The 23935-nt window shown below is 40.2% G+C and overlaps 1 protein-coding gene across 1 annotated transcript in view; it reads left to right on the top strand.

The window, feature by feature from the left end:
- The window catches only part of pappa2 (pappalysin 2), an 89081-nt gene that overhangs the window by 3792 nt on the left and 61354 nt on the right, over positions 1-23935 (top strand). The window contains exons 2-9 of the mRNA XM_040039525.1: positions 4723-4955; positions 5365-5592; positions 5699-6294; positions 16989-17137; positions 19128-19267; positions 20028-20181; positions 20659-20851; positions 23163-23296. Of these exons, the coding sequence (XP_039895459.1) occupies positions 4723-4955; positions 5365-5592; positions 5699-6294; positions 16989-17137; positions 19128-19267; positions 20028-20181; positions 20659-20851; positions 23163-23296 (1827 nt within the window). The remainder of the gene's footprint in view (positions 1-4722; positions 4956-5364; positions 5593-5698; positions 6295-16988; positions 17138-19127; positions 19268-20027; positions 20182-20658; positions 20852-23162; positions 23297-23935) is intronic.

Raw genomic sequence — 23935 nt, 5'->3', positions numbered from 1 at the left:
TATTAAAAAATAGGCTTCCCTGACACGCCCCACTCGATAAACTAAAACAGTGATGGAGATCTTGTTTTTAATCTTCTTCTTTTGGCTGTCTCCTTGCTTTCTCTTCTCCTCCAGTCAAATCACTCGACCTGAGATCTCCCTCTGATGTACTCATCTTTAATGCTTTCCCTCCTGGTCAATACCAATAAAATATCTTAACATCTTCAAATGTGCAACCTCCTGTTCTATCATGTCTTTTTGTTAGTGCCACTGTCTCCAAGTCATACAACATAGCAGATCTTCCTACTGAGTGCAGATGAACTCCAAAAACACAGTTCAGTGCTATCACATAAATCCCTTCCCTTCATAACCTCAGGGCGATTGTTGCTTTCTTTGAAAGGAGGAAAATAGCATTCTTCTGGTGCACTCATTTAGGCTAGTGTGTCAAAATGTGCAACATAAACTAAGCAAACAAAATATTTTAATATGAATACATTTCTGATCAGATTGTATCATTTGCTCATTGCTTAATGAATAGAATTATCTTATGAATGAGTGCAGCTTGTTTTGAATACATACCCCAAACTAGACCGTGGAAGTTTTAGGGTCTAGTTACATCCCTGCTGACAACAATAATGAGTGTGATTGGACATAATTGGACACTGACAGCAATTATCATTGCTGCCACCGGATGCTGACGAAGATAATGTGACAGGATCATTTCCATTTCTGAAGAATAGGCTATTATAAAGAGGACGATGAATATATTGATAGCTGGTATTGATAACTGTGTGATGAGTGATGACACTCGACACAGCCTCTTGGAAGAATTTTACAATTACAATGTAAACCAGGAAGCAAATGTTGCTTTCAAGATTGTTAGATTGTAGCCTTAAAATGTTATACGCTAAGCTAAAAATTCCACAAAAATCTATGCAGAGCAACTCACCTGGTTAAATAACTGATGTTAACTTGCTGCACCATTTTGTGCTAAAAATTGACATTACAAGAAAGTGCAGGCCAGCCTGACGCGGTGTAGTTTAACGTCAGTTCATAAAAGATTGTACAAAGTCTTGAACGACTTCTCACTTCTTTATATTTTGCCAGACGTTCTTGTTATTTTTTTTAATCGTCTTGAGCAGTAGTTCTCCCGTTGTTCTAAAAGTCTTTCAAAGTTCTTCTTTGAACATTGGCTTGTTTTCAGTCCAGTCCTTGTACCTGACCATTTTCGGGGAAATGTTTTTTTGCTTGTTAAGTCAATTAATTGTGACCTATGAATCATTCAAATATTCTGCATGCCTGAAATGTTTAGCCATGCCTGTCACAACTATATAACTTTAGTTGAATCTATAAAAAGTTACAAAGATAACAGTTTAACAAGTATAAAATAGTGATTGCCAAACTTGACAGCATGGTGTGCAGTGTGTCCTTAAAAAAATCAGAGGAAACGGGACAAGTGGAGGGTGTGAAGAAGCCATTCTTTATGAAGGGTGAAGGGTGACGCATAAAAAATGATGCACAAACTGGACTGAAGATTACAACAGGTGTTATACACTGATGAATCCAGATTTCAAATTTTTGGTTCAAATTGTCGTCAATAAGTACAAAACAGAGAAAAACAACAGTGAGTGTCTACAGCCAACAGTAAAACAGCGTCATGGTTTGGGGCTGCATTAGAGCCAGTGGTGTTGGGTATCTTTGATGGAACTATGAATGTAGCAAGTCATGGTCAGATTGTGATTCGGCATACACTACCATCTGGAAAGCGGTTGATTGATAACGGCTTAATTGTTTTAGCATGACCATGATCCCAAATACACTGCCAGTAAAAGCATACCTGAAAGAAGAAGAAGACCTGTGGGCCGACCTTCAGTGAGACTGGGGAACCTGACGGTTACTAAAAGGAATTATACAAAACGTTCAGGCTGTGTCGCAGAATAATGGTGGTCATATCAAATACTGATTTTTGATTTTCTTTGCTTTCTATAATGCGTTCCCATGAATGCTTTGCTCATGTTTCAATAAATCACTGCATCCTTTCCAAACACTGCAAAATATAAACAAAAGATGTTGGTTCTAGATTTTTCCACAGCGTTGTATCTCTTCAGTGCAACACATCGGCACTTTGGACACAAAGTCACAGCGTTTGCTTTTTCCCTTTTTGTTTTTAATTACAATTAATTTTAATTGGTTTTCATCAATTTAATGAAATAACACTGAAACTTTGAAAAACTGAAAATAAACTCCTTTCAAGATCGGTTACCATCAATACGCAGTTATCATGACACCCCTAAAGCTAAAGTGAGTTATAACATTAAAAGATTGGTTTAACCAGGTAAATTCTAATTCAGGACATAGAATCTGTGATTTCACTCAGCTTCTCATCAAGAGTTAGCTTCCCTGTGGATTTCCACTGATTGTAAGTGCCAGCTGTAGACACACTGATTCCTACACAACCTGCATTGTTTTGCAGGCTCTTCTCATGAAGACAAACATGGCTATTTTTCTAATACTGAGAATGTTGCATTTGAAAAGCTGCACACTTGACAGAACAACACATACATCAAGCAAATTGAAGAGGATTAAAGCACTATGGTGTAGCACTGCAGCTGTCCAGATAGTGAGGGAGACCACAAACTGTTATGTCCGCTCACATTTACTCTGATCAAAGATCCGACTCCATTACTCAACTTCTCTTTCCCCTCATTGCTTCCTTATGTGAGGGCGGCATTTTGTGGCATGGGCCTTTCTCTTTGTAGTGTCCAGAAGGAATTTGACCAATTCAGTAAAAAACAAACTCCTATTGTTTCTGCTAGACATGACATTGACATTGGTTTGACTTCTAATGGTCACTGATGATCTTTTAAATCTGTTTGCACATTTCAACCCTTTGTTCTTGTGTGACTGTATGCGTTGCAGAATGTTGTAAACAGTCCAGTCCTGAGTGGGCTGCTGGACAAATGATGATGCCATTAGTACATTTGACAAGCCCTACATTAATATATAATACAGATAATAAGATGTATTATTGCATGATTCCATGCATGTTGCACAACATATACAGCAATAGTACTAAAGTAAAAAAAAAAATTCAACACTGTATAAAATATTCATCAATGATAGAGTGACACGTGAAATACTCTAAATGTTAGTAATGTTTTTAAAGTCTTTGATAAAAGTCTTAAATTATTCAAGTTTCATTTTCTTGTGACTTTAGTGTCATATGTTTTGATTTCAATGTTAGATTGGATCATGTATCCTACTCTGCTATATGTAGCATTTTTAAAGCTGAACTCTAACAGTGAATCAAATGATTGAGTAATTCAATAGAGTTGTCTGGCAGCAGTAGTAGTGAGCTGCAAAAAAAGTCATCACAGTGTCTCACTGCTCTGCAGGGCATAATTCAGCCCACTGTTTGGGTTTCCTGGCCTGGATATTTCACTGTCCTCAGTAACCTTGTTAGAGGAAGTTTTTTAATAGTATCTCTGATACTGTACACTACCTGCCCAACAAGCACACAGCAGACAGAAGAGGTCAGCAGTTTGATAGATGGAGCATTTAGAATCGAGGATACAAAGTATTTCCCTTTAAAATTGCTGCATAGGGACATTTCTGTCCTTGCTAGTTTGCAGCAACAAAATAAGTTGGTTAAAATAATTATCTTGTGCTTAGTCCAACTCCAGTTGCCTGTTGTTTCAAAGATGTCAGTTGAGTAATGTGAACTGCTTATATGGAGCAGCGGTGCGTGTTCTTTACGTTCTGCACAGACATTTGGGCAAGGAAAAAAACGGCTTCTAGCGCTGACACTGCTAAGTTTAGCCACACATTGTTAGTGCCGTCTTGTGCTGCACATTTCAGTTGTATTTAAAATTTAATGCAGGTGCAGTATTTTTATGATCAATGTTTAAATCAGTTTGCCACCAGGAGTTGATCTCAAATTGTTTGTAAATATGTTTGACTGTACAAATCCACAGTATATCAGTGTTACATTGCCAGCTGCTTCTGCTTCCCTCCAAAGGCCAAAATAGCTGCAGAGTTAAAATATTGATTCAGTGCAATAATTAAGCTGAACGCGCATCGCCACATTGAAGATGCTTGTTGATTGGTCGTCCTGAAACATTGCGGTGTAATGCAAGTGAAATACCATTTTGAAGTTACCACACTAAGCTACAAATCTATCTATCTAAGTCTTACCTCAACTACTGAATTACATGCTTAGCCATGAAACTGGCTCAACTCCATGAGGATGTTTTTCCCATTTAGATACACAAGTAAGCCTACACACACACACACACACACACACACACACACACACACACACACACACACACACACACACACACACACACACACACACACACACAGAATTGAGGAGGGTGAGGGGGTTCCCTGACCCTTCTCTGTCCTAGTATTTGACATCTGGGGAGCAGATGTGCGTCTGTGTGTGTCTGTTGCAACAGCAGATGGAAACATCAGGGCCTTGCCTTTGCTTAGTGAAATACCTCCGTCCTTCTTCCCCTCTCTGTTCTGTCCTGCTGTTTCTGGCTCTGTCTACTCTCTCTGTCTTACTAACTGTGTCTCAGCCTCTATGCACTGCTCTCTCTCTTTTAGTCTCTCCTCCTGTAATCATAGGAGTATAATCACTTGGAAAGGTTGCTTGTTGGCGTGATTGTTCAATTTCTCAAGGGTGCTGACTCTTTGTAAATTGTGGATATTCATTTTTCCACCACTTTTCTCCCCTAGGTGTCTTTGACAACTGTTCCCACTCACTAAGTGAGAAGGGTTGGTCAGTAGGCATTCGCACTGTGGAAACTGCTGGCACCAGAGATGCACGCTTCTACTTCACACTTCGTACAGACCGAGCTGTGAAATCCACCACTGTCCACAGCCACCAGCGGTACCAAGCCAATGTCTGGACTCACCTGATGGCCGCTTACAATGGTCATAACATGACTTTGTATGTTGATGGAGCTAAGGTGTGTGATTGAGTTTGGTCATTTACCAGAGATACAAATCAATGGTCCATTTCATGATGTTTTCCAGGCATTTCACCCATGGCTATATATCATATTTACCAGCTCTATTACAATATCCTCTTAGGGATTGTTTTTGCTTTTTGTCAGATTATAGGGCACCCAATTAATATGCTGGCAATAGAAGTTATTGCCAATGAGAGCATCCATGGAGCAGAGTGACTATATTACATGCCAACCAAATGGAAAGCTTCTTAAAAAGCTAACGGCCACAGCACTCTAATGCTGTAACATTTGGATGACTTACTGCTTATATGTTCTTTTAAAAAAGAATAATTAGGCAATTAATCTTAAAATATATTCAGAACATGATAAAATGAAGAAAAAAAATCCCTAATTTTTTCCCTCTTAGGTAGGAGAAAGCAGCCACCAGTCAGGGAATCTCTACAGCCCCTTCATGAAGGCCTGCAGAACCCTCTTTCTTGGCAGCAATCAGTCCGATCAGGGGCAAAGCTTTAGAGGCCACGTAGGAGGTGTGGTCTTGTGGGGCTATGCCCGCTCCCATGCGGACTTGCTCAAACGGCCACTCCAAATTGACATGAGTGAGCCGGTGCTGGCGATGTGGGCTGACTTTACTAATGTAAGTGGTCATTTCAAATTTCTACACTGTTAGTTGTTGATTTGTGTTCTTCCAATGGTCTTAATCTTAGCTAAAATTTATTTAGTATTGCTTTTCTGCCTTTTAGGTGGAACAGCTATGGACTCCATACAAAGACCATCATCCAACCATCATCACCAGTCCTGTCCCTGAGCCAGAACTTGTCTCCTCCTTCTCGCCACCACCCTGTGGCCTTACACCCTGTGACAATATAGATATCATCTCTGGATACAACGACAACTGGCAGCTCCGAACACCCAAGCGAATTCGCTACCGGATTGTCAACCTCTCCAACGATGATGGTGGAAACCCCACGGTGACCGAAGCCCAAATTCAGCTCCAGCACCAGGCTCTGACTCAGGCCTTCCGCCCTTACAACATTACTCTGGATCTGAGTGTCTACACAGTGAAAAACTCTAGCCTCCGGGAGAGATTCATCCTCAGCAACTGCCGTATTGCAAAGATTGGGAACCGCCAGTGTGACCCAGAATGTGACCATCCGAGGACGGGTCATGATGGAGGGGACTGTCTCAGGTTGGGGCCCTGTTACAGCTGGAAGAGGCAGGATGGGGTTTGTAACATGGGGTGCAACAGTATACACTACGACTATGATGATGGAGACTGCTGTGACCCAGATGTTACAGATGTGCTCAAGACTTGTTTTGATCCTGACTCTCCTGACAGGTAAGGTTGTTGAACAAATGTTATCTACTAAAATGGCTCTCTATGTAGAAAACGTACTTGTAGGAGTGAGACGTGTTGTATAAAGCTCTGTGAGTCCTCACATAGAGTAGAAAAGTACTATGAGAACAAGTCCATTTAATATAATCTAAAATGCAACCTAACCCTACTCCTGTACTGTATTTTTAACTTTAAAGGCCTTCCTTTAAGGCCCCCCCAAAAAACTAACAGAAGATTTTTAATCTGAAATATTTTTGAACCAGGTGTTGTGTAGCTTTTACGAGAACAATGGCCATTCAATTTTAGACTGTGCAAAGCGTTAAGCAGGAATATGTAAAAGGCTACATTGTTGAGGAGACATAGCATAGAAAGTAGGAGGATTACATTTTAAGCCAGTAAAGGCAAGATATTATTCCAGAGAGAAGATTTCTATGGGCATGAATGGGCACTAGTAAGAGTACCTCTCCCTGTGAGGCAGTGAAGTGTCCCTATTTCGCATGCTGCAGTACTTCAGCAGGCCGTGCAGTCAGTAGCTCATAATATGGCATGAACAAATTGGGACTCTCACTTTCCCCAGTGGTCTTAGAGGGAGCTCTGTGAAGTAGAAATGGTGGGTTAAGTGGCCAAAGTACACACTTATTTTTGCTAAACAACACGAGCGGCAGCCCACTGCCTTCCATTTGGTCTGACAGTCGGGCTCACGCAGCGTTCTAAATAGCTCGCACGAAGTCTCCCCATGAGGTCGTCGGCCGAAGTTCTTAAAGGACTTAAAATCCAAATTTCAACCACAAGCTTCACACTGAGCCACTGGGAAACAGAACATGGGAACCAAAACTGCTTTTTAAACCATGAGATTTAGCTTCTGATGTCTTGAGCTGACAGAGTGTGACAGCTTAACACAAGGATGAATAAATGTTTTTTCAAACATTTTTTCCCCATGATATATTTCCATTTCTTTATTTTTTTTTTAGTGTAATGGACCTTTCTTTACCACTGTGGAAGTTAAGTAACTAAGTAGAGTTCCCTCTAAAAGCCTCTGTTGGTGTAATCATTATATTCTGCTCTCAGTGTAAAGCAGTTTTAAATATAAATGGGATATTTATGTAGTATGACAACATTCGTATGGATTACATTCAGTAGATCAGCAAAAAACACTGAAGTAATGGTCAATAAAAAGTCAGTTTTAAATATTACTGTTACAAGTCACTTTGCTATTTCTATGGTTTTTCAGGGAGTGTCTTGCTGTAGCTACAAACTGTGGTGCTACCCACTGCTGCTAGTTAGCATTCATAACCATCTCACAGACATGTGCATCTACTTTCAATGCCATTGATATTTATTTAGACTTTTTCTCTCCAACTGATTTTTCCGTGTTACATTCAATAGTAACTTCTTCCAAACCATCAACGTGTCTATTAGACCCATTCCTTGTTTTGAGCTAATTAAAGGCCAATCTTCAACCTTCCTCTTATCTCAAAAACCCTTGAAACACTAGTGGTAAAGGAGCTAATTGATCATCTGCAGAGGAATGGATTGTCTGAGGGTGTCACTCAATTTTCAGAATTCGTCACAGTACAGAAACAGCATTAGTGAAGGTTACAAGTGACAATGCTTCTGTGTCCTGCTAGACTCCACTGCAGTGTTTGGTACTGTTGATCATAATATTTTATCTCAGACTTAGAGCATGCCAGGCATTAACAGTAGAGTGCTGCAGTAATTTTAATCATATCTATCTAATAGACTCTATCTATCTAATAAATAGGGAGTCTTGTACATGATTCACTTAGCCTGCATTATTAGAAGGCATAGCATACATTTTCATTACCATGCAGAAAACCCCAGCTTTCTGTACATACACACACACACACACACACACACTGAGCCGGGATAAGATATAAGAGGTTTCTTCCTTTTAAAAGGGAGTTTTTCCTTCCCACTGTTGCCAAGTTGTTGGTGTTTATCTTACAATCTAAAGTTCCTTGAGGCAACTGCTGTTGTGTTTTGGCACTAATTACACTACCAGTCAAAAGTTTGGACACACCTTCTCATTTAATGGACTTGTCTTTATTTTAATACCTTCGACGTTGTTGATCCATACTGAATACATCAAATATATGAACCAAGATAAATGGAATTATGTAGCAAAGAAACATTTGATAAATAACTCTAAGTATGTCTTATATTTTAGATTCTTGCCGCCCTTTGCTTTGTTGACAGCTCTGCAAACCCTCGGCCTTCTCTCAGTGAGCTTAATAATGTAGTCACCTGAGATGGTTGTCACTTCACAGGTGTGCCTGTCAGGCTTCATTTGTGGAATTTCTTGCCTTCAAATGGTGTTGGGACCATCAGTTGTGTTGTGCAGAAGTCAGGTTGGTGCACAGCTGACAGCCTTTTTTGTCAACTGTTAGAGTTCATATTATGGCAAGAACCAATCAGCTAAGTAAAGAGTAATGGCAGTCCATCATTACGTTAAGAACTGAAGGTCAGTCAGTCCGGAAAATTGTTAAAACTATGAATGTGTCCACAAGTGCAGATGCAAAAACCATCAAGTGCTATGACAAAACCGGCTCACATGAGGACGCCCCAGGAAAGGAAGACCAAGAGTCACCTCTGCTGCTGAGGATAAATTCATCCAAGTCATCAGCCTCAGAAATAGCAAGTTAACATCACTTAGGTTTGCCACACAGAGTTCTAGTAGCAGACACATCTCTATATCAACTGTTGAGAAGAGAATCAGGCCTTTATGGTCAAATAGCTGCTAAGAAAACACTACTAAGGAAAAGCAACAAGCAGAAGAGATTTGTTTGGGCCAAGAAACACAAGGAATGGACAATTAGACCAGTGGAAATCTGTGCTTTGGTCTGATGAGTCCAAATTAGAGATTTTTGGTTCCACCTCATCCCAACACCATCTCGATGGTGTTGGGATGAGGTGGACCGCAGAGTAAAGGCAAAAACGCAAACAAGTGCTCAGCATCTCTGGGAACTTCCTCAAGACAAGAAAACCATTTCAGGTGACGACCTCATAAGGCTCATCGAGAGAAGACCAAGAGTGTGCAAAGCAGTAATCAAAGCAAAGGGCGGCTATTTTGAAGAATTAAATATAAAACATGTTTTGAACTATTTCACACATTTTTTTTACTACATAATTACATATGTGTTCATTCATAGTTTTGATGCCTTCAGTGAAAATCTACAATGTAAAATAGTCATGAAAATAAAGTTGTGTCCAAACTTTTGACTGGTATAAAATTGAATTGAAGTGAACTCCCATTTTAGCCCCAGGGGCATTGGTCATGTGTTATTCCTGGAATCTTTAATTTCTGGCTTTTTGTTCTTTGTCCTGAAGAAGTGTCAGTAAACTAACTGGCAACGAAATCTGGGGTATAGACACCAGGGAAGTCTGAACTTTCCTTAATATAAAAACAGTGCCTGTGAGCAAGGTGATTAACCTTCAGCATTTTCAGCGGCCAATAGAAGAAGATATGTTTAACTGGACAGCTCCCAGTGGCCAAGAGATGGAGACTGTAACCGTACTGTGCAGCCAGCAGGTGTGCATATTTGCATCTGTACGAATGTGCAACATCCTGTCGCTGGAAAAGGACATAAGGTTAAATGTTAAAGTTCAGTAGAAGCAAAAAAGAAAAAAGCTGGGTTGCGTGCGTGTGGTCTCATTGCTTGGCCATATGGAGGAAGCCCTTTGGGTGTGTCAAAAGTAGATGTAAATTTATGGTGTCCCGTCATGAGCTTGCTGGGATAGACTCACAGAGGCAGAGGGGAAAAAATGAGGTTGGTAGTTGTAATGGTCAAATGTTCCCTATCGCAGCCTGAGCTTTCTACCCTGCAGAGAGGAGATAGACTCTAATGAAGAACTGGACAGCAGAGACCACTCCACTCGGTTGTTTTGCACCAACACAGTTTTATTCAGAGGTCTAGTCCTTGGCCTTAGTTATATAAAAAAACTCTTTGAGTTATTCTAGATTTAATATGACCATATTTATACTTAAATAAATTAACTGGGCAATTACAACATGTTTGATTTTAATATATCTTTTAAAATTATGGATCTGGATTTGTTTTTTGTTTTTTTGTTTGCTTTCCTAAAGAAATCTTCTGCAGTTTAGATAATGGAAGCAAAACTCACCAGTCATGGTATGTGTGTAATTCAGTGCATCGAGTTTACTTTTGCAGGGACTATTGCTAACATTTCTGTCTATAAGCTTCTGACCCTCCAGTAAAAACAACATGGACAGCCAATACACAGGCGACCAGGGTGTCATAAAAACTGGTCTCAGCAGAGTAACAGTAATGTAGGTCTTTTAGAAAGGTCCTGACCTCAGCATGCTGAAAATCCTTGTGTGTGAGTGGGAGCATGTGTGTGTGCATCTGTGTACCTGGATCCCAATTCAAGCTTTCTCAGGCAGGAGAGAGAATTAATGCGAGGATGACATTTTGCTGGCATTTGCAGAACACTGAAGCATTTTTATGTTTGGGATCTGGGTTTTTGATATCCCTTCACTGCAGCCCCCCCACCCCCACCCCTCTCTCTCTGAGCTGTTGGCCAGGTATTCAGATTTTGGGACCCTATATGAGTGCAGCTGCTGCTGGCCAGTACAAGGCCTGAGGTTTTTGAAGCCAGCTGCTGTCACGACACAAATTTGCAGTCAAGAGCCAGTTCTAGAGCAATAGCCAGGTACGCTGGAGATTCTGGCATCGCAAAAAAGGAAAGTGAGTGCAAAAGGGGAAAAATGGAGAGAGAAAGGCAAGGATGGCGGGAGTGATGGGGTGGCGGGGGACATCATGTATATTTACGCTAAGACAAATGTCCTGGATTAGCTAACAGTCTTTGGTTAGTTAATCCTGGCCAGAGCCCTTATGTGCAAAGAGTTCCAGGCAGCTCCTCTGAAACATCCGTCACAGCCTCGTTCATGCTTAACATGCGTATGAATTCTGTGCGTGACATGATGTTAGGTCAAGTTTAAATGTGCTTGTGTTTTATTCACTAGTAAAAGTATAAATATTTCTTAGAGCAGAAGTTCTACATGTGAATGACATTGATTCAGTGCTGTCTCTCAGCTCAGTTAAGCTAAGCTGTCACAAGCCTTATGCATTTCTCTGCTAGTCAACTTAGGCCAGAGCATGCAAACTCGCCAGTTTGCTACGTTTTTAGTTTCTGTTAGTACACCCACCAAGCTTTCAATTCTTACAGGGGAGGCTAACTGTCAAAATGGCTGATTTTAGGTGGTGCTACATATAAAAGGAAGCTTTCAGTTCTAGAAACTAGAAAATAGTCGTATGCTGAAATAGTTTAGCCATAAGATGGACATAGCCGATAGTCCCAGAGTCCTATTCAGCTCTGCAGTCGTTGTCTATACACTGCTTGAAAATAACCAAACTAAAAAACCCTTTTGAATCAGAGTGTAACATCAAGTATCAGAGAGCGTTGTTAATCAGTTTCAGCTGCTCTGGTGTTAATGAAATGAACAACATGTGCGCTAGTGGGGCAACAATGAAACAACCCCTAAAACAGAAATGGTTTCACAGGCGGTGGCCACTTTATTCCAGTAGAAAAATCCAATAGAGTCCTCTGGGGCATTCTGTCTCGGTCCATCTGACACAAACAGGTTCTAACTGAAACTGTCCAGGAGCTTTGTGATGCTGTGGTCCAGATCTGGGTGGAGATCCCCCAGGACACCATCCGTCATCTCTTTAGAAGCATGTCCCAGTGTTGTCAGGCATGCGGGGGCCTTGCAAACTACTGAGTACTATTTTGAGTTTCTGTAATGAATTTTCAGCAAAGTGGACTAGCCTGCCGCATCTTTTTTTCATTTTGATTTTCAGGGTGTCTTTGAATAACATCATTTTCATTTTTTGTCAAACAATGTGGCATCTTTTCATACTGAAAACATTACCCAGTCCATATCCGGATAGATATCAGCAGGATTATTCAAAGTGTTTCTGCTTTGACCTGGTGACCGACCGGACAGCTTTCCATATGACTGATTACAACCTGGGCTGTTTCATGCATGTGCAACACATGTGTGGAAATAGTCTTATATACACTCACAGCCACACACCATTTGTTAGCTTGGAAAATCCTCACTGTGAATGAAGTTTGCAAAAGTAAACTGTGGGGAACCACCACAAAAATGTTTGTTACAGCAAAATGAATCAGACATTTAAATCACCCTGCTGAATATGTATGTGTAAAATATGTAAAGAAGCTAACAGTGTCACAGTGGCTAAAGCTAAAGCTATCCAGAGCTCAGAGCCAGACACAAGCTAGCATCCTCGGTATGAGCCTCTGTTGGAGCTAAACATCAAATAAGTTCCTGGAAAATTGTTTGAAGAAGTGACACATCAGAATCAGTCAGAATACTTTAATAATCCCTTTATGTTAATTATGTGGGTTACAGTTGCTCCAAGACAATAACAGTAACAGACTAAACAAATTAAATAATACAATAAGTTTACAAAATATGAGAAATAGCTCCAATATACTTACAACTAGCTCAATTTAGATGTCAAGAATATTACAGAGGTGAAATATGTATGACTGACATTTAACCCCACCTGGGGTTAAAAATATGCTGGAAAATGATGTACGTACCTGACATTTGTTTTGCTATCTAAATGTTTTGCACCGTCTTTTGTCTGGTGAGGTAAAATATGTAAGGTGTGCACAGCAACTCTGTTCAGACTTACTGCAATTTGGTACGATATTATAAAGACATTGTGAAGTTTATGAACTTCTTGACAACTGGGATAGGCTGCACCTCCTTTGTTTGTGTACACTGTCAGTCATAGGTCTTAAAAGGAAAACTAGAATTAGCAAAAAAAAGGGAAATGAGTAACTGCACGTGCTTTTTATTGACCTTAGTTAAAAGACAAAATTGTTGAAAGGCAAGCGAGGTGCACAGTAAAGTGCGCAACATGGTAAAATGTTTGCCTGCTGCTGCCGTGACATTTTCACAGTCTGTCTTCTGGTTCCTGGGGGTTCAAACTAACTGACTTGTCAACAGTAATATTTTGAATGGATGCACATCTACAGCTTTACATGGTAACTGCGCTGGTGCTGACTCTGCTGTTGACTCATGCTGCGCTTGACTTAGCCACAAATGTTGTTAATGCATAACCGGGGTTTTCATTTCAATCATGTAGAGCCATTTATTATTTGCCAGGTTGGCCGTAGTCTTCCACTGAGGCATCCTCTGAGTCTGAGAAGTTGAAGAGTCAACTCTTTAGTGATCAACTTTCTGTCACTTGTAATTGCATCGCCCTGGGGTGATGAATACTGCACGCAGCCTCAACTGAACTCTGCTTCAGTAATGTAGTGTGAGCAGGGTTTCCCTGAAGCATCTTAAATCTTAAACCCTATTTAGTCAGGCAAAGTGCCTGAGGAAACACATTCTTATTTACTGTACAACACATGCACTGAAGGAGGGATTGGATTAGGAGTACTTGCCAGATGTATGGTTCTTGGCTGCTGAGCAACTTTGGACCAGTTTGAAGTGCCTTACTTAATGGTGCATTGGCAGTGGCGTGTGAGAGGATGGGGATTACTGTTTTCTCATTTCATCCATCTAGATTTATCCCAGCTGAAAGCTGATGTCTTACAGTCACAAGCTCACCTGTCTATCCTTCAGGTTCTTGGAACAATGTAAGGAGCAATAAGCCAAACCTCAATCCTTTAATGAGCAAATATATAATGATATTTCTAATGCTTTTTAACCTTTTACTATTAATAAATGTAAACCTGCTTCTGAGCCTAATCAAAAGCATAAACTTTGTTTGACAAACTTACGAGAAGTAAAACACGAGAATTCAAATGAAGTAAATTTAGATTATGGCTTAGAATTCTTCAACAAAGTAAGCCCTACAGCTGAAATTGATCAACCACATAAAACCTGAACTCCTGGCTCAAAACATACAACATGAAACAACAATCCATTACGTTATAATAATAAAAAAAGAAAAACACGCTGAAAACATGGCCTGTGCGTGATGAAAAAAACCCCAAAAAACAAGACTTCACAAACAAAGTTATGCATGATTCATGCACTTACCAGAATATATTCTTATAAATATGAAGTAATCTGACCTACCTCTGTGCTAGTGCATGAGTAGAAGACTCCACATGGAGTCTCAAACAGACAGATTTTATTTCCTTCCAGTTGCTCTAAAAAAACAGACCTGGATAAAAGCCTAAACTGTCTGGCATGGAGGCACTGGGCAGTCACACTGCATGACTTTCAGACCCAGCAATGGTAATAGGTGACATAGCTTTCAAGCTATGAAACCAAAGGAGAAAAATGACATGTGACCTCACAGCAGCCGAGGAAAAACAACATTAGCGTCACACATGAAAGTGTCCTAAGGTCATTTTTGTAGGCAGAGAGAGATCTGAGAGGAATATTGATGGATTTAAGTAAAGAGATACTCTGCACTGACCATCTGTCTTTAAACAGATTCTAATGAGACCAATTTGCTCACCCCAATCAGGATGTACACTCATCAACGGTTCAGGGTGCTGGTGGAGTTGGGATATTTTCATGGCACTTTGGCCTCTTAGTATCAGCTGAGCATTGTATCGATTGAGGCCTACATGAGTATTGCTGCTTTACGACCACGGTCTGCACCCAGCCTATCTTTTGATGGTTTCAGCAGGATAAAATCCACATGACAAAGATGTTCTCAACAAGGTCTGTTGAACATGACAATGATATCACTGTATTCAAACAGCCTCCACAGTCACCAGATCGCAAACCAATACAGCGCCTTTGCAGCCGACAAATCTGCAGCAACTGTGCGATGTCAATATGCATCAAAATCTCTGAGGAATATTTCCAGCACCTTGTTAAATCTTTGTAATGAAAAACCAAGAAAGTTCTCAAGATAAATACGGACCCAAAACCATACTAGCAAGGTATAGAATTATCTGGTGAATGCTTGTCTCCTTGCTTGCAAAGATATTATGTGAAATGTACTTGTTTTCTTTCATGCTGTGAGTTGGGTGAGAAGAGATATCTACTGGAGATATGTGTTCTGAGCCTTTCTTTTACCACTTAGCTGGGCTAACGCTAATCCATCTGATTTTAATATATGATAGACTACATTTACTGTACAAGTACAAATCAATTGAGCTAAGGTTTATGTCACTCTTACACAACACCTGCTGCAACTATAGGTTGTAACTGGCACATCAGAGAGAAAAAAGTAGATGCTAATCAAGTGAAACACAAAGAGGAACATAATCAGCCAACTTAACTGAAAACAACTGTGTAAGAGCTCTTTGACTATGCCAGTCTTTAACTTCTAATAAGGAACTCTGACTGTTATGCTGTCACTTATTCTAGTTTGAGGGTAAGCTCACACTGGAGCACACTGACTACGCATATGTCTCTAAGGATAAACAATGTTTAATTAAGGATGTTTGGTACGTTGTTGTGTATTTTTAGTTATTATTTATTTATTTTTTACTTTCTGCTGCCAATGCTAAATGTTAGAATAGCCTAGCACCACACTCAACGATACACAGCTTGTGAGATAAATTATGATAAGCCAGACAAATATTTTCCTCCAAAATTTCCCCTCCTGAGGCTATCTTTTATTTCCACGTTTCTCTTCTTTTTTCTTTCTTTTTTCTTGTTCTGTACAGTGTTTTGTATTAGCTTCCCTACTATAGCACACTACTACATGCCATATTTCTGTAACAACAACATTTAGAGAAGCAACTGCTTGTAAAATTGGTTAATTTTCTAACTTTAAGCTTTGAACTATGTAATCAGTTTTATTTTTGGGAACGCATATTATATAACATTATAACATTATAACTGCAGAATAAAACCAAACCATTCCCGAACCATTGTTTGCTTTGTGGCAGAGCTGAAAGCAGACACAGCCATCAGGAAATACCATTTCCGTGAAGGGGTGTACATGGTTTACAACAGTTCTTAGGTAGATGGCACATGTCAAAGTAACATCCATATGGATGGCAGGACCCAAAGTTCCAAAGCAAAACAATGGCCAAAGCTTTACACTGCCTCTGCTGGCTTGCATTTTTCCTTCAACGCATCATAGTACCAAGAAATCTCCAGGTATGCGATGCATACACATCCAGATTCATCAGACCAGGCCACCCTCTTCCATTCCTCTTTGGTCCAGTCCAGCATGGGCACTCTAACTGGTCTGTAACCCTATCTGCAACAAACTGTGATGCACTGGGTAATGTGAGTATCAGTAGCTCGTCTGTGGGATTGGACCACATGGACCAGCCTTCACTTCCACGACCATGTCCCTGGTTCACCACTGTTCCTTACTTGGACCACCTTTGATCAATACTGACCACTGCAGACTGGGTACACCCCACACGAGCTGCAGTTGTGGAGACGCTCTACCCAGTCGTCTAGCCTTCACAATTTGACCCTCGTCAAACTGACTCAAATCCTTACACTTGCTCATTTTTCCTGCTTCTAATACATTAAATTTCAGGAGAAAATGTTCAGTTGGTCCCTAATGTATCCCACCCAATAACTGGTGTCATGATATAGAGATAATCAGTGTTATTCACTTCACCGGTCAGAGGTCATACTGTTATGGATGATAGGTGTGCATTTAGCTTTTTCGGCTACTAAATCACTCTTTGAACTACGAAACATTCTGATGTTTGCATGTTTTCTCTCCTTTAAATATATACAGGGCTTATATAAGTGTGAAAGAACTAAAGGAGGAACTAAAGCTGAGCGGCACAGACACACTCAACGTCTTCTTTGCAAGCAACTCAATGCGTCAAGAGCTGGCAGGAGCTGCGACCTGGCCGTGGGCAAAGGAAGCTCTTACACACCAAGGTGAGTGGATTTATATTGAGCTTTACTAATGCGACATATTTTGTTTTTCATGTTGCACTCTTTTCAGCTTTCTCTGTCTGTCATCTATTTTCTAACTTTCTGTTTGTGCCTCTCACCCTATCTGCTTTTCTCTTTAGCTGTAGCTTTGCCCTTTCTCTCCATGCTTTGTTTAGGGTTAGGGGCCCTTTCAAATTACATGGGAAGAGCAGCTGGAGCTGGTAGAGATTTTCCTGACACATTACACTCCCTCTTTTTTCTTTCAAATCTTTATTCCTCTTTCCACTGGAAGGATAATCAACCCAACAACCACCAAACAAACAAATAGCAGTGTGGGCTCTGTACCATTGTTGCCAGCCATGCCTACTTAACAGCTGTTCTTTATTAATTTGTACTTCTCTTCATGTGTCACAACACAATAGTAAATTGACTCAAAAGCAGTATACATGGAACGAATACATCTTGATGAAGTGGTTATGATATAAATATTAGGTAAATACTAGATATATAAAATATATACCCAGTTCAAAAATGAAAGTCAAGTTATTTCTAACATCATGTTACATAATGTAACATGTTAATAAAATAATCAACTGATATAAACAATAATGAAGTAGTACTATGGTTAAATTGTAAACCAGTATCATCTGATAATCTTTATTGTGTGCATGCTGCACGGGTGGTTCGACTCCTGTCTCCACCGTCTCTCTGTGTTTGAAACACATTTAACCTGTGCAGCCGTCAAAATATGTCAGAAAATATGGAGAAGCTGTCTAATGGCAATTTTGGCCAAGTCATTGGAGGAAGATGCACAGAATTCATTAGAATAAATATGGATATTCATTTTTTAACTCTTTTATATTTTGATGTGGTTTTTCGTAATGTTATAGTATAGAGTGAGCTGGTTATTGAGACATAAACATAACAGGTTCATTTCAAGTCTCATGCTCGTCATTAACCATCAGTTTGACTGGCAAATAATATTACACGGCTCACTTGAAGCAAAACAAATGCATTCCTTAAAAAAAATTCAAAAAATTCAAAATCACAGTTTGACCAGCAGAAAATCAATAAAGTGTATTTATCACTGACCATTCCCCATCTCAGCCATATTTGTTTGGAGTTGTTTAATGTTGGGTGATATTCGCTGAAGTAAAGAAAAGAACGTGCACACTATGGGACTAATGAACACAGTCAAATCCATCCAACCATTTTTTATCTCTGATGTTTCGTATCAAAGGGAATACAGTATGTTGCTGTTGCTGAGGAAAAAAACACTTAATGGTGTCATTATTCTGTGGCTATTAATTGTATTAAAATATTAAGTATTGCATTGATACTAATGGTCAAAGCCACAATTATATTTTTGAATTAAAGCGGCAAATTAAGTTCAGACATTTATTTCAGCTGCACGGCATCTGTCTCTGTTTAAACCAACACGTTAGAGGATGACAAATTGTCTCTGGAGGCCCTGCTGTTTAGTGTCTACGTATTTAATGTCTTCATTGCTTAATGTCTTTAGCCAGTGTTTCTAATTAGAAAACCAATAACCCATGTCTGCTGTTAATCCTGTGATTATAAGGACGCTGCAAAAAAATCTGCCTCCCACTTAGTTGGCTTTTGTTTTTTGGAGTTCCCAAATTGTGTCTGTTGTCTTTTTAAACCGTTATCTCTCGCATGCTTCGTTAGTGGTTTCAGATATTTATGTAGCCTTAATTTTTTTCCATTTAACCCTCACCATGACATTTCCCAGCTGTAACCTAACTTTTACCAAATTTAACATTTTTTTATTGTCTGTCACATGGATACTGAACCACAGTTACAATCAGAGACATCCTGTCAGAGTGGGTAATCGCAAATCATTTTTCTCTCTTTTCACGTTGCCACTTAAAAAACATTGCATTTTCTATCTGGCTGGCTTTTCAAGAACCACAGCTTTCTAGACGGTAATAATGTTGTAACCAATACTGCGATTTTTACCGCTTATATCCAGGTGGGATGGTCCTGAATCCCTCCTACTTTGGCACCACGGGCCACTCCAACACAATGATCCATGAGATGGGACACATATTTGGACTGTACCATGTCTTCAAGGGCGTGAGTGAACGGGACTCCTGTGATGATCCGTGTCAGGTAGGACTTTTAAATTCTGCTATTTGTGATAATGCTAATTTATGGAATTATTTCTGATTGGAAAACCCACATAAGTAAAAAACTAATAATAGCATCTTTAAATGTGTTTGTTGAGTCTGTGCTTCCACAGGCCCCGCTAGTTTAGAAAATTATTCTCGTGAAGGACGAAGACAAGACAGAACATCTTCAACCGGTCTTTTACTCGCTAGCGAGGGAAGGCTAGTCGGAACCAGGCCCGTGGAGCTTAACGCTCCTCACCTGTCTCCAGCCCAACTCCTTCAAAGAGCAGCCCTCCTCGTAGCCTTTTATTCCCATGACACTTACAGTTTACACAACACAAGCACCTCCCCTCGTAAAACCCCCCTATGGTTCTAAAAGACAAGGCACTATGTGTGTGTATGTGTGAGCACCTGTATGCATGTGTGTGCATGTGCAAGAACGTGTGTGTGTGTGAGAATGTGTGTGTCATGGGGGTGCGTTTGTGCGACCTCCTGCTCACCAAAAGGATCATAAAAGCAGGAACAAACAACAACAAGCAGATCTTTCAGATAGGATGTGCCTATAATAAAACCTTTTCAGCTCCCCCAGCACCAGAGTAGCTGGAGAGGAGGTCAGAGACAAAGGAATGTTTTTGATCCTGCTGCTCGAACTAAAACTTTACAAATTCAAGAAACACAATGACAACATTCAACAATTTGACTCCAGCAGTGTTACATCACATGCCCTCTCTTACCATGCATACCATACATATTTTGTGCAGGAGACCACCCCATCCATGGAGACGGGTGATCTGTGTGCTGACACTGCCCCAACACCTAAATCCAAAGCCTGCCATGACCCCGGAGCTGTCAACGACACATGTGGCGTCACCACCTACCTGAACACTCCTTACAGCAATTACATGAGTTACACAGGTGAAACAGATGAACAAAATGCTCAGGTGTTACAATGTATATGTAATATATACAGTAATATTATTAACAGTATGGCAGTTAAAAGTGCATTACTGAGAATTACCATCCACTCTGAAGTAAAGTATAATCAATCAATCAATCAATGTGAGTGTGTAATTATACAATTATGTTATGGTTTAGTAATTTCTGTCCATATTCTCAAGCTGTTACCACCCAGTGTATTTAAGAAGGCAACAAAAGCTTATTAGCCTGTTAAGCCCCCAGTGGTTTTCTGATCTCTGTCATCTCCTCCCTTTTGCGCCCATCTTCTGGTGCGTGGGTGCTTAAGAGGTTAAGGACTGGCATGTGTAATTGCGTCTCCTCTCAGCACATGTCTGATGTAATTATTTCTAGCCATGTGTTTAGTACTTCGGTTATTTAAAGGCTAGTGTGTTAATTTGTCCCTCAAAGATTTACTGGATTCTTCTGTCTTCACAGATGATAACTGCACCAACCATTTCACTCCAAACCAAGTGGCCAGGATGCACTGCTATCTAGACTTGGTCTACCAGAAGTGGCTGGTGGACCTTCAACCTGCCCCCACCCCACTGGCCCCCATAGTGACTGACCAGAGCACAGATTCTGTCTCGATTTATTGGCTCCCACCTATCAGGGGGTCACTTTATCAAAGGTATGATTGCATGAGTTCTTTTGTTATCTATATTTCTATCCTTTCAAAGCTGTTTTTAACCATCCATACATGTCTGGTTGTCCAAGAGGCAGGGTAAACCTTGGGCAGGTCTCTTGCAGGGTTAAAACTATTAACAAAGAACTGCAATTTTCATCACTTGTGCACATAAATCACTCTATGAACACTCCAATTTATAAAATGTGCATAATTTAACTGCATTAGTGAGCCATGAGCACATTGCTTCCACCGGACAAGTCTCTTTATATGTCATGTACAGGGAATGCAGAATTATTAGGCAAGTTGTATTTTTGAGGAATAATTTTATTATTGAACAACAACCATGTTCTCAATGAACCCAAAAAACTCGTTAATATCAAAGCTGAATGTTTTTGGAAGTAGTTTTTAGTTTGTTTTTAGTTTTAGCTATTTTAGGGGGATATCTGTGTGTGCAGGTGACTATTACTGTGCATAATTATTAGGCAACTCAACAAAAAACAAATATATACCCATTTCAATTATTTCTTTTTACCAGTGAAACCAATATAACATCTCCACATTCACAAATATACATTTCTGACATTCAAAAACAAAACAAAAACAAATCAGCGACCAATATAGCCACCTTTCTTTGCAAGGACACTCAAAAGCCTGCCATCCATGGATTCTGTCAGTGTTTTGATCTGTTCACCATCAACATTGCGTGCAGCAGCAACCACAGCCTCCCAGACACTGTTCAGAGAGGTGTACTGTTTTCCCTCCTTGTAAATCTCACATTTGATGATGGACCACAGGTTCTCAATGGGGTTCAGATCAGGTGAACAAGGAGGCCATGTCATTAGTTTTTCTTCTTTTATACCCTTTCTTGCCAGCCACGCTGTGGAGTACTTGGACGCGTGTGATGGAGCATTGTCCTGCATGAAAATCATGTTTTTCTTGAAGGATGCAGACTTCTTCCTGTACCACTGCTTGAAGAAGGTGTCTTCCAGAAACTGGCAGTAGGACTGGGAGTTGAGCTTGACTCCATCCTCAACCCGAAAAGGCCCCACAAGCTCATCTTTGACTGATACCAGCCCAAACCAGTACTCCACCTCCACCTTGCTGGCGTCTGAGTCGGACTGGAGCTCTCTGCCCTTTACCAATCCAGCCACGGGCCCATCCATCTGGCCCATCAAGACTCACTCTCATTTCATCAGTCCATAAAACCTTAGAAAAACCAGTCTTGAGATATTTCTTGGCCCAGTCTTGACGTTTCAGCTTGTGTGTCTTGTTCAGTGGTGGTCGTCTTTCAGCCTTTCTTACCTTGGCCATGTCTCTGAGTATTGCACACCTTGTGCTTTTGGGCACTCCAGTGATGTTGCAGCTCTGAAATATGGCCAAACTGGTGGCAAGTGGCATCTTGGCAGCTGCACGCTTGACTTTTCTCAGTTCATGGGCAGTTATTTTGCGCCTTGGTTTTTCCACACGCTTCTTGCGACCCTGTTGACTATTTTGAATGAAACGCTTGATTGTTCGATGATCATGCTTCAGAAGCTTTGCAATTTTGAGACTGCTGCATCCCTCTGCAAGATATCTCACTATTTTTGACTTTTCTGAGCCTGTCAAGTCCTTCTTTTGACCCATTTTGCCAAAGGAAAGGACGTTGCCTAATAATTATGCACACCTGATATAGGGTGTTGATGTCATTAGACCACACCCCTTCTCATTACAGAGATGCACATCACCTAATATGCTTAATTGGTAGTAGGCTTTCGAGCCTATACAGCCTGGAGTAAGACAACATGCATGAAGAGGATGATGTGGACAAAATACTCATTTGCCTAATAATTCTGCACTCCCTGTATGGTGATTAAAAATGTTCTGGATGCAATCAAAACCAGGCATTGGAGTTAATATTTGATTACACTTTCCAGTAATTGTTTTATTGGTCTTTTTTATTTTGTATTCACCACTGCACTGAGAGCATCTGGACGAAAACACCTGTGGAAAAATTGGAATAAACAACTCACAAGTGTGAAGTGTATTATGGAATTCTCAGCTGGTGGTATGACCAGATGTGGGCAAAAGAAAGCTGGCATTTCAACTTGGGAGAGTTTGAAATTTCATACGCCTTGTTGACTTACTGCAGTGCATGTAGGTACTAGTGTGACTGTGCCTGAAACAACCTCCTCCACAGGTCAAACTAGTGGCCACTTTGTGTTTGCAAACTGTGTTTAATTTTCTTGTGTGTCTTCTAGGTCAGTTTCAGCTTTCTTGTTTTGTTTATATAGAATAAAAATGCCATAGTTAGTGGACCTGTTTCCTTTCGCCTCAGCTCCTCATTGCGTGTATCTGAGATCAATTGTGGAGATTGTGAGAAAGATGGCATCTTCCACCAGTATGCTTATGAGGCTTCCTCAACTCGCATATGTGACACATCAGGCTACTGGACACCCGAGGAAGCAACAGGTCAGTCAAAAAATGCTTTTTGTGATTTTCTACAAATGCACAAAAGGATAGAATTTCCTTTTTTTTATATCTGCATATTGAAAACAAGCTGGATTTCAGAGATAATAAATGGTTCAGAATTGTAGACTTTTACTTTTTAACAGCTGCACACATATAAATCCTTTTCCTTAGGTCAGTTTGAATATAAACACTAGTGAATATGGGACTTTGCTGAAGCCTCATGTAAAATTGCAGGTTAACTAAGGAATATATTTATTTTACACATCGGTCCGCACGTTCACCAAGCTGAATATACGCCAAATACATTCTTGGCGTATATTCAGCCCCCCCTTTACCCCCAGACGCACACACAGAAACACACACATCTGTAAATTTTAGGTGCGTGCAAGGCTAATGGCTGCTGGAAAAAGAAAAAGCAAAAAAAATCATTAAATGATAATTACCTCAGCTACAGACCTCTCTGTGTCTGTCTTGTTTTAGCCAAAGCGAGAACAAGGATTATTAACGTAAGCGTCTGCTCTGGGTAATGTTTGGTGCTCTTCAAACATTCAACCTCCGTCATAAACCAAAAAAAGTGCATCTTGTAGCACTGTACATTGAAACGTTAACTTCCTGCAAGCACATGGTCCTTGTTATTCC

Source organism: Simochromis diagramma, unplaced genomic scaffold (assembly GCF_900408965.1).
Source record: "Simochromis diagramma unplaced genomic scaffold, fSimDia1.1 OVJJ01000337.1, whole genome shotgun sequence".
Taxonomy (NCBI): domain Eukaryota; kingdom Metazoa; phylum Chordata; class Actinopteri; order Cichliformes; family Cichlidae; genus Simochromis; species Simochromis diagramma.
The sequence above is the reverse complement of the archived record's forward strand: the minus strand, read 5'-3'. Positions and strand labels throughout refer to the sequence as shown.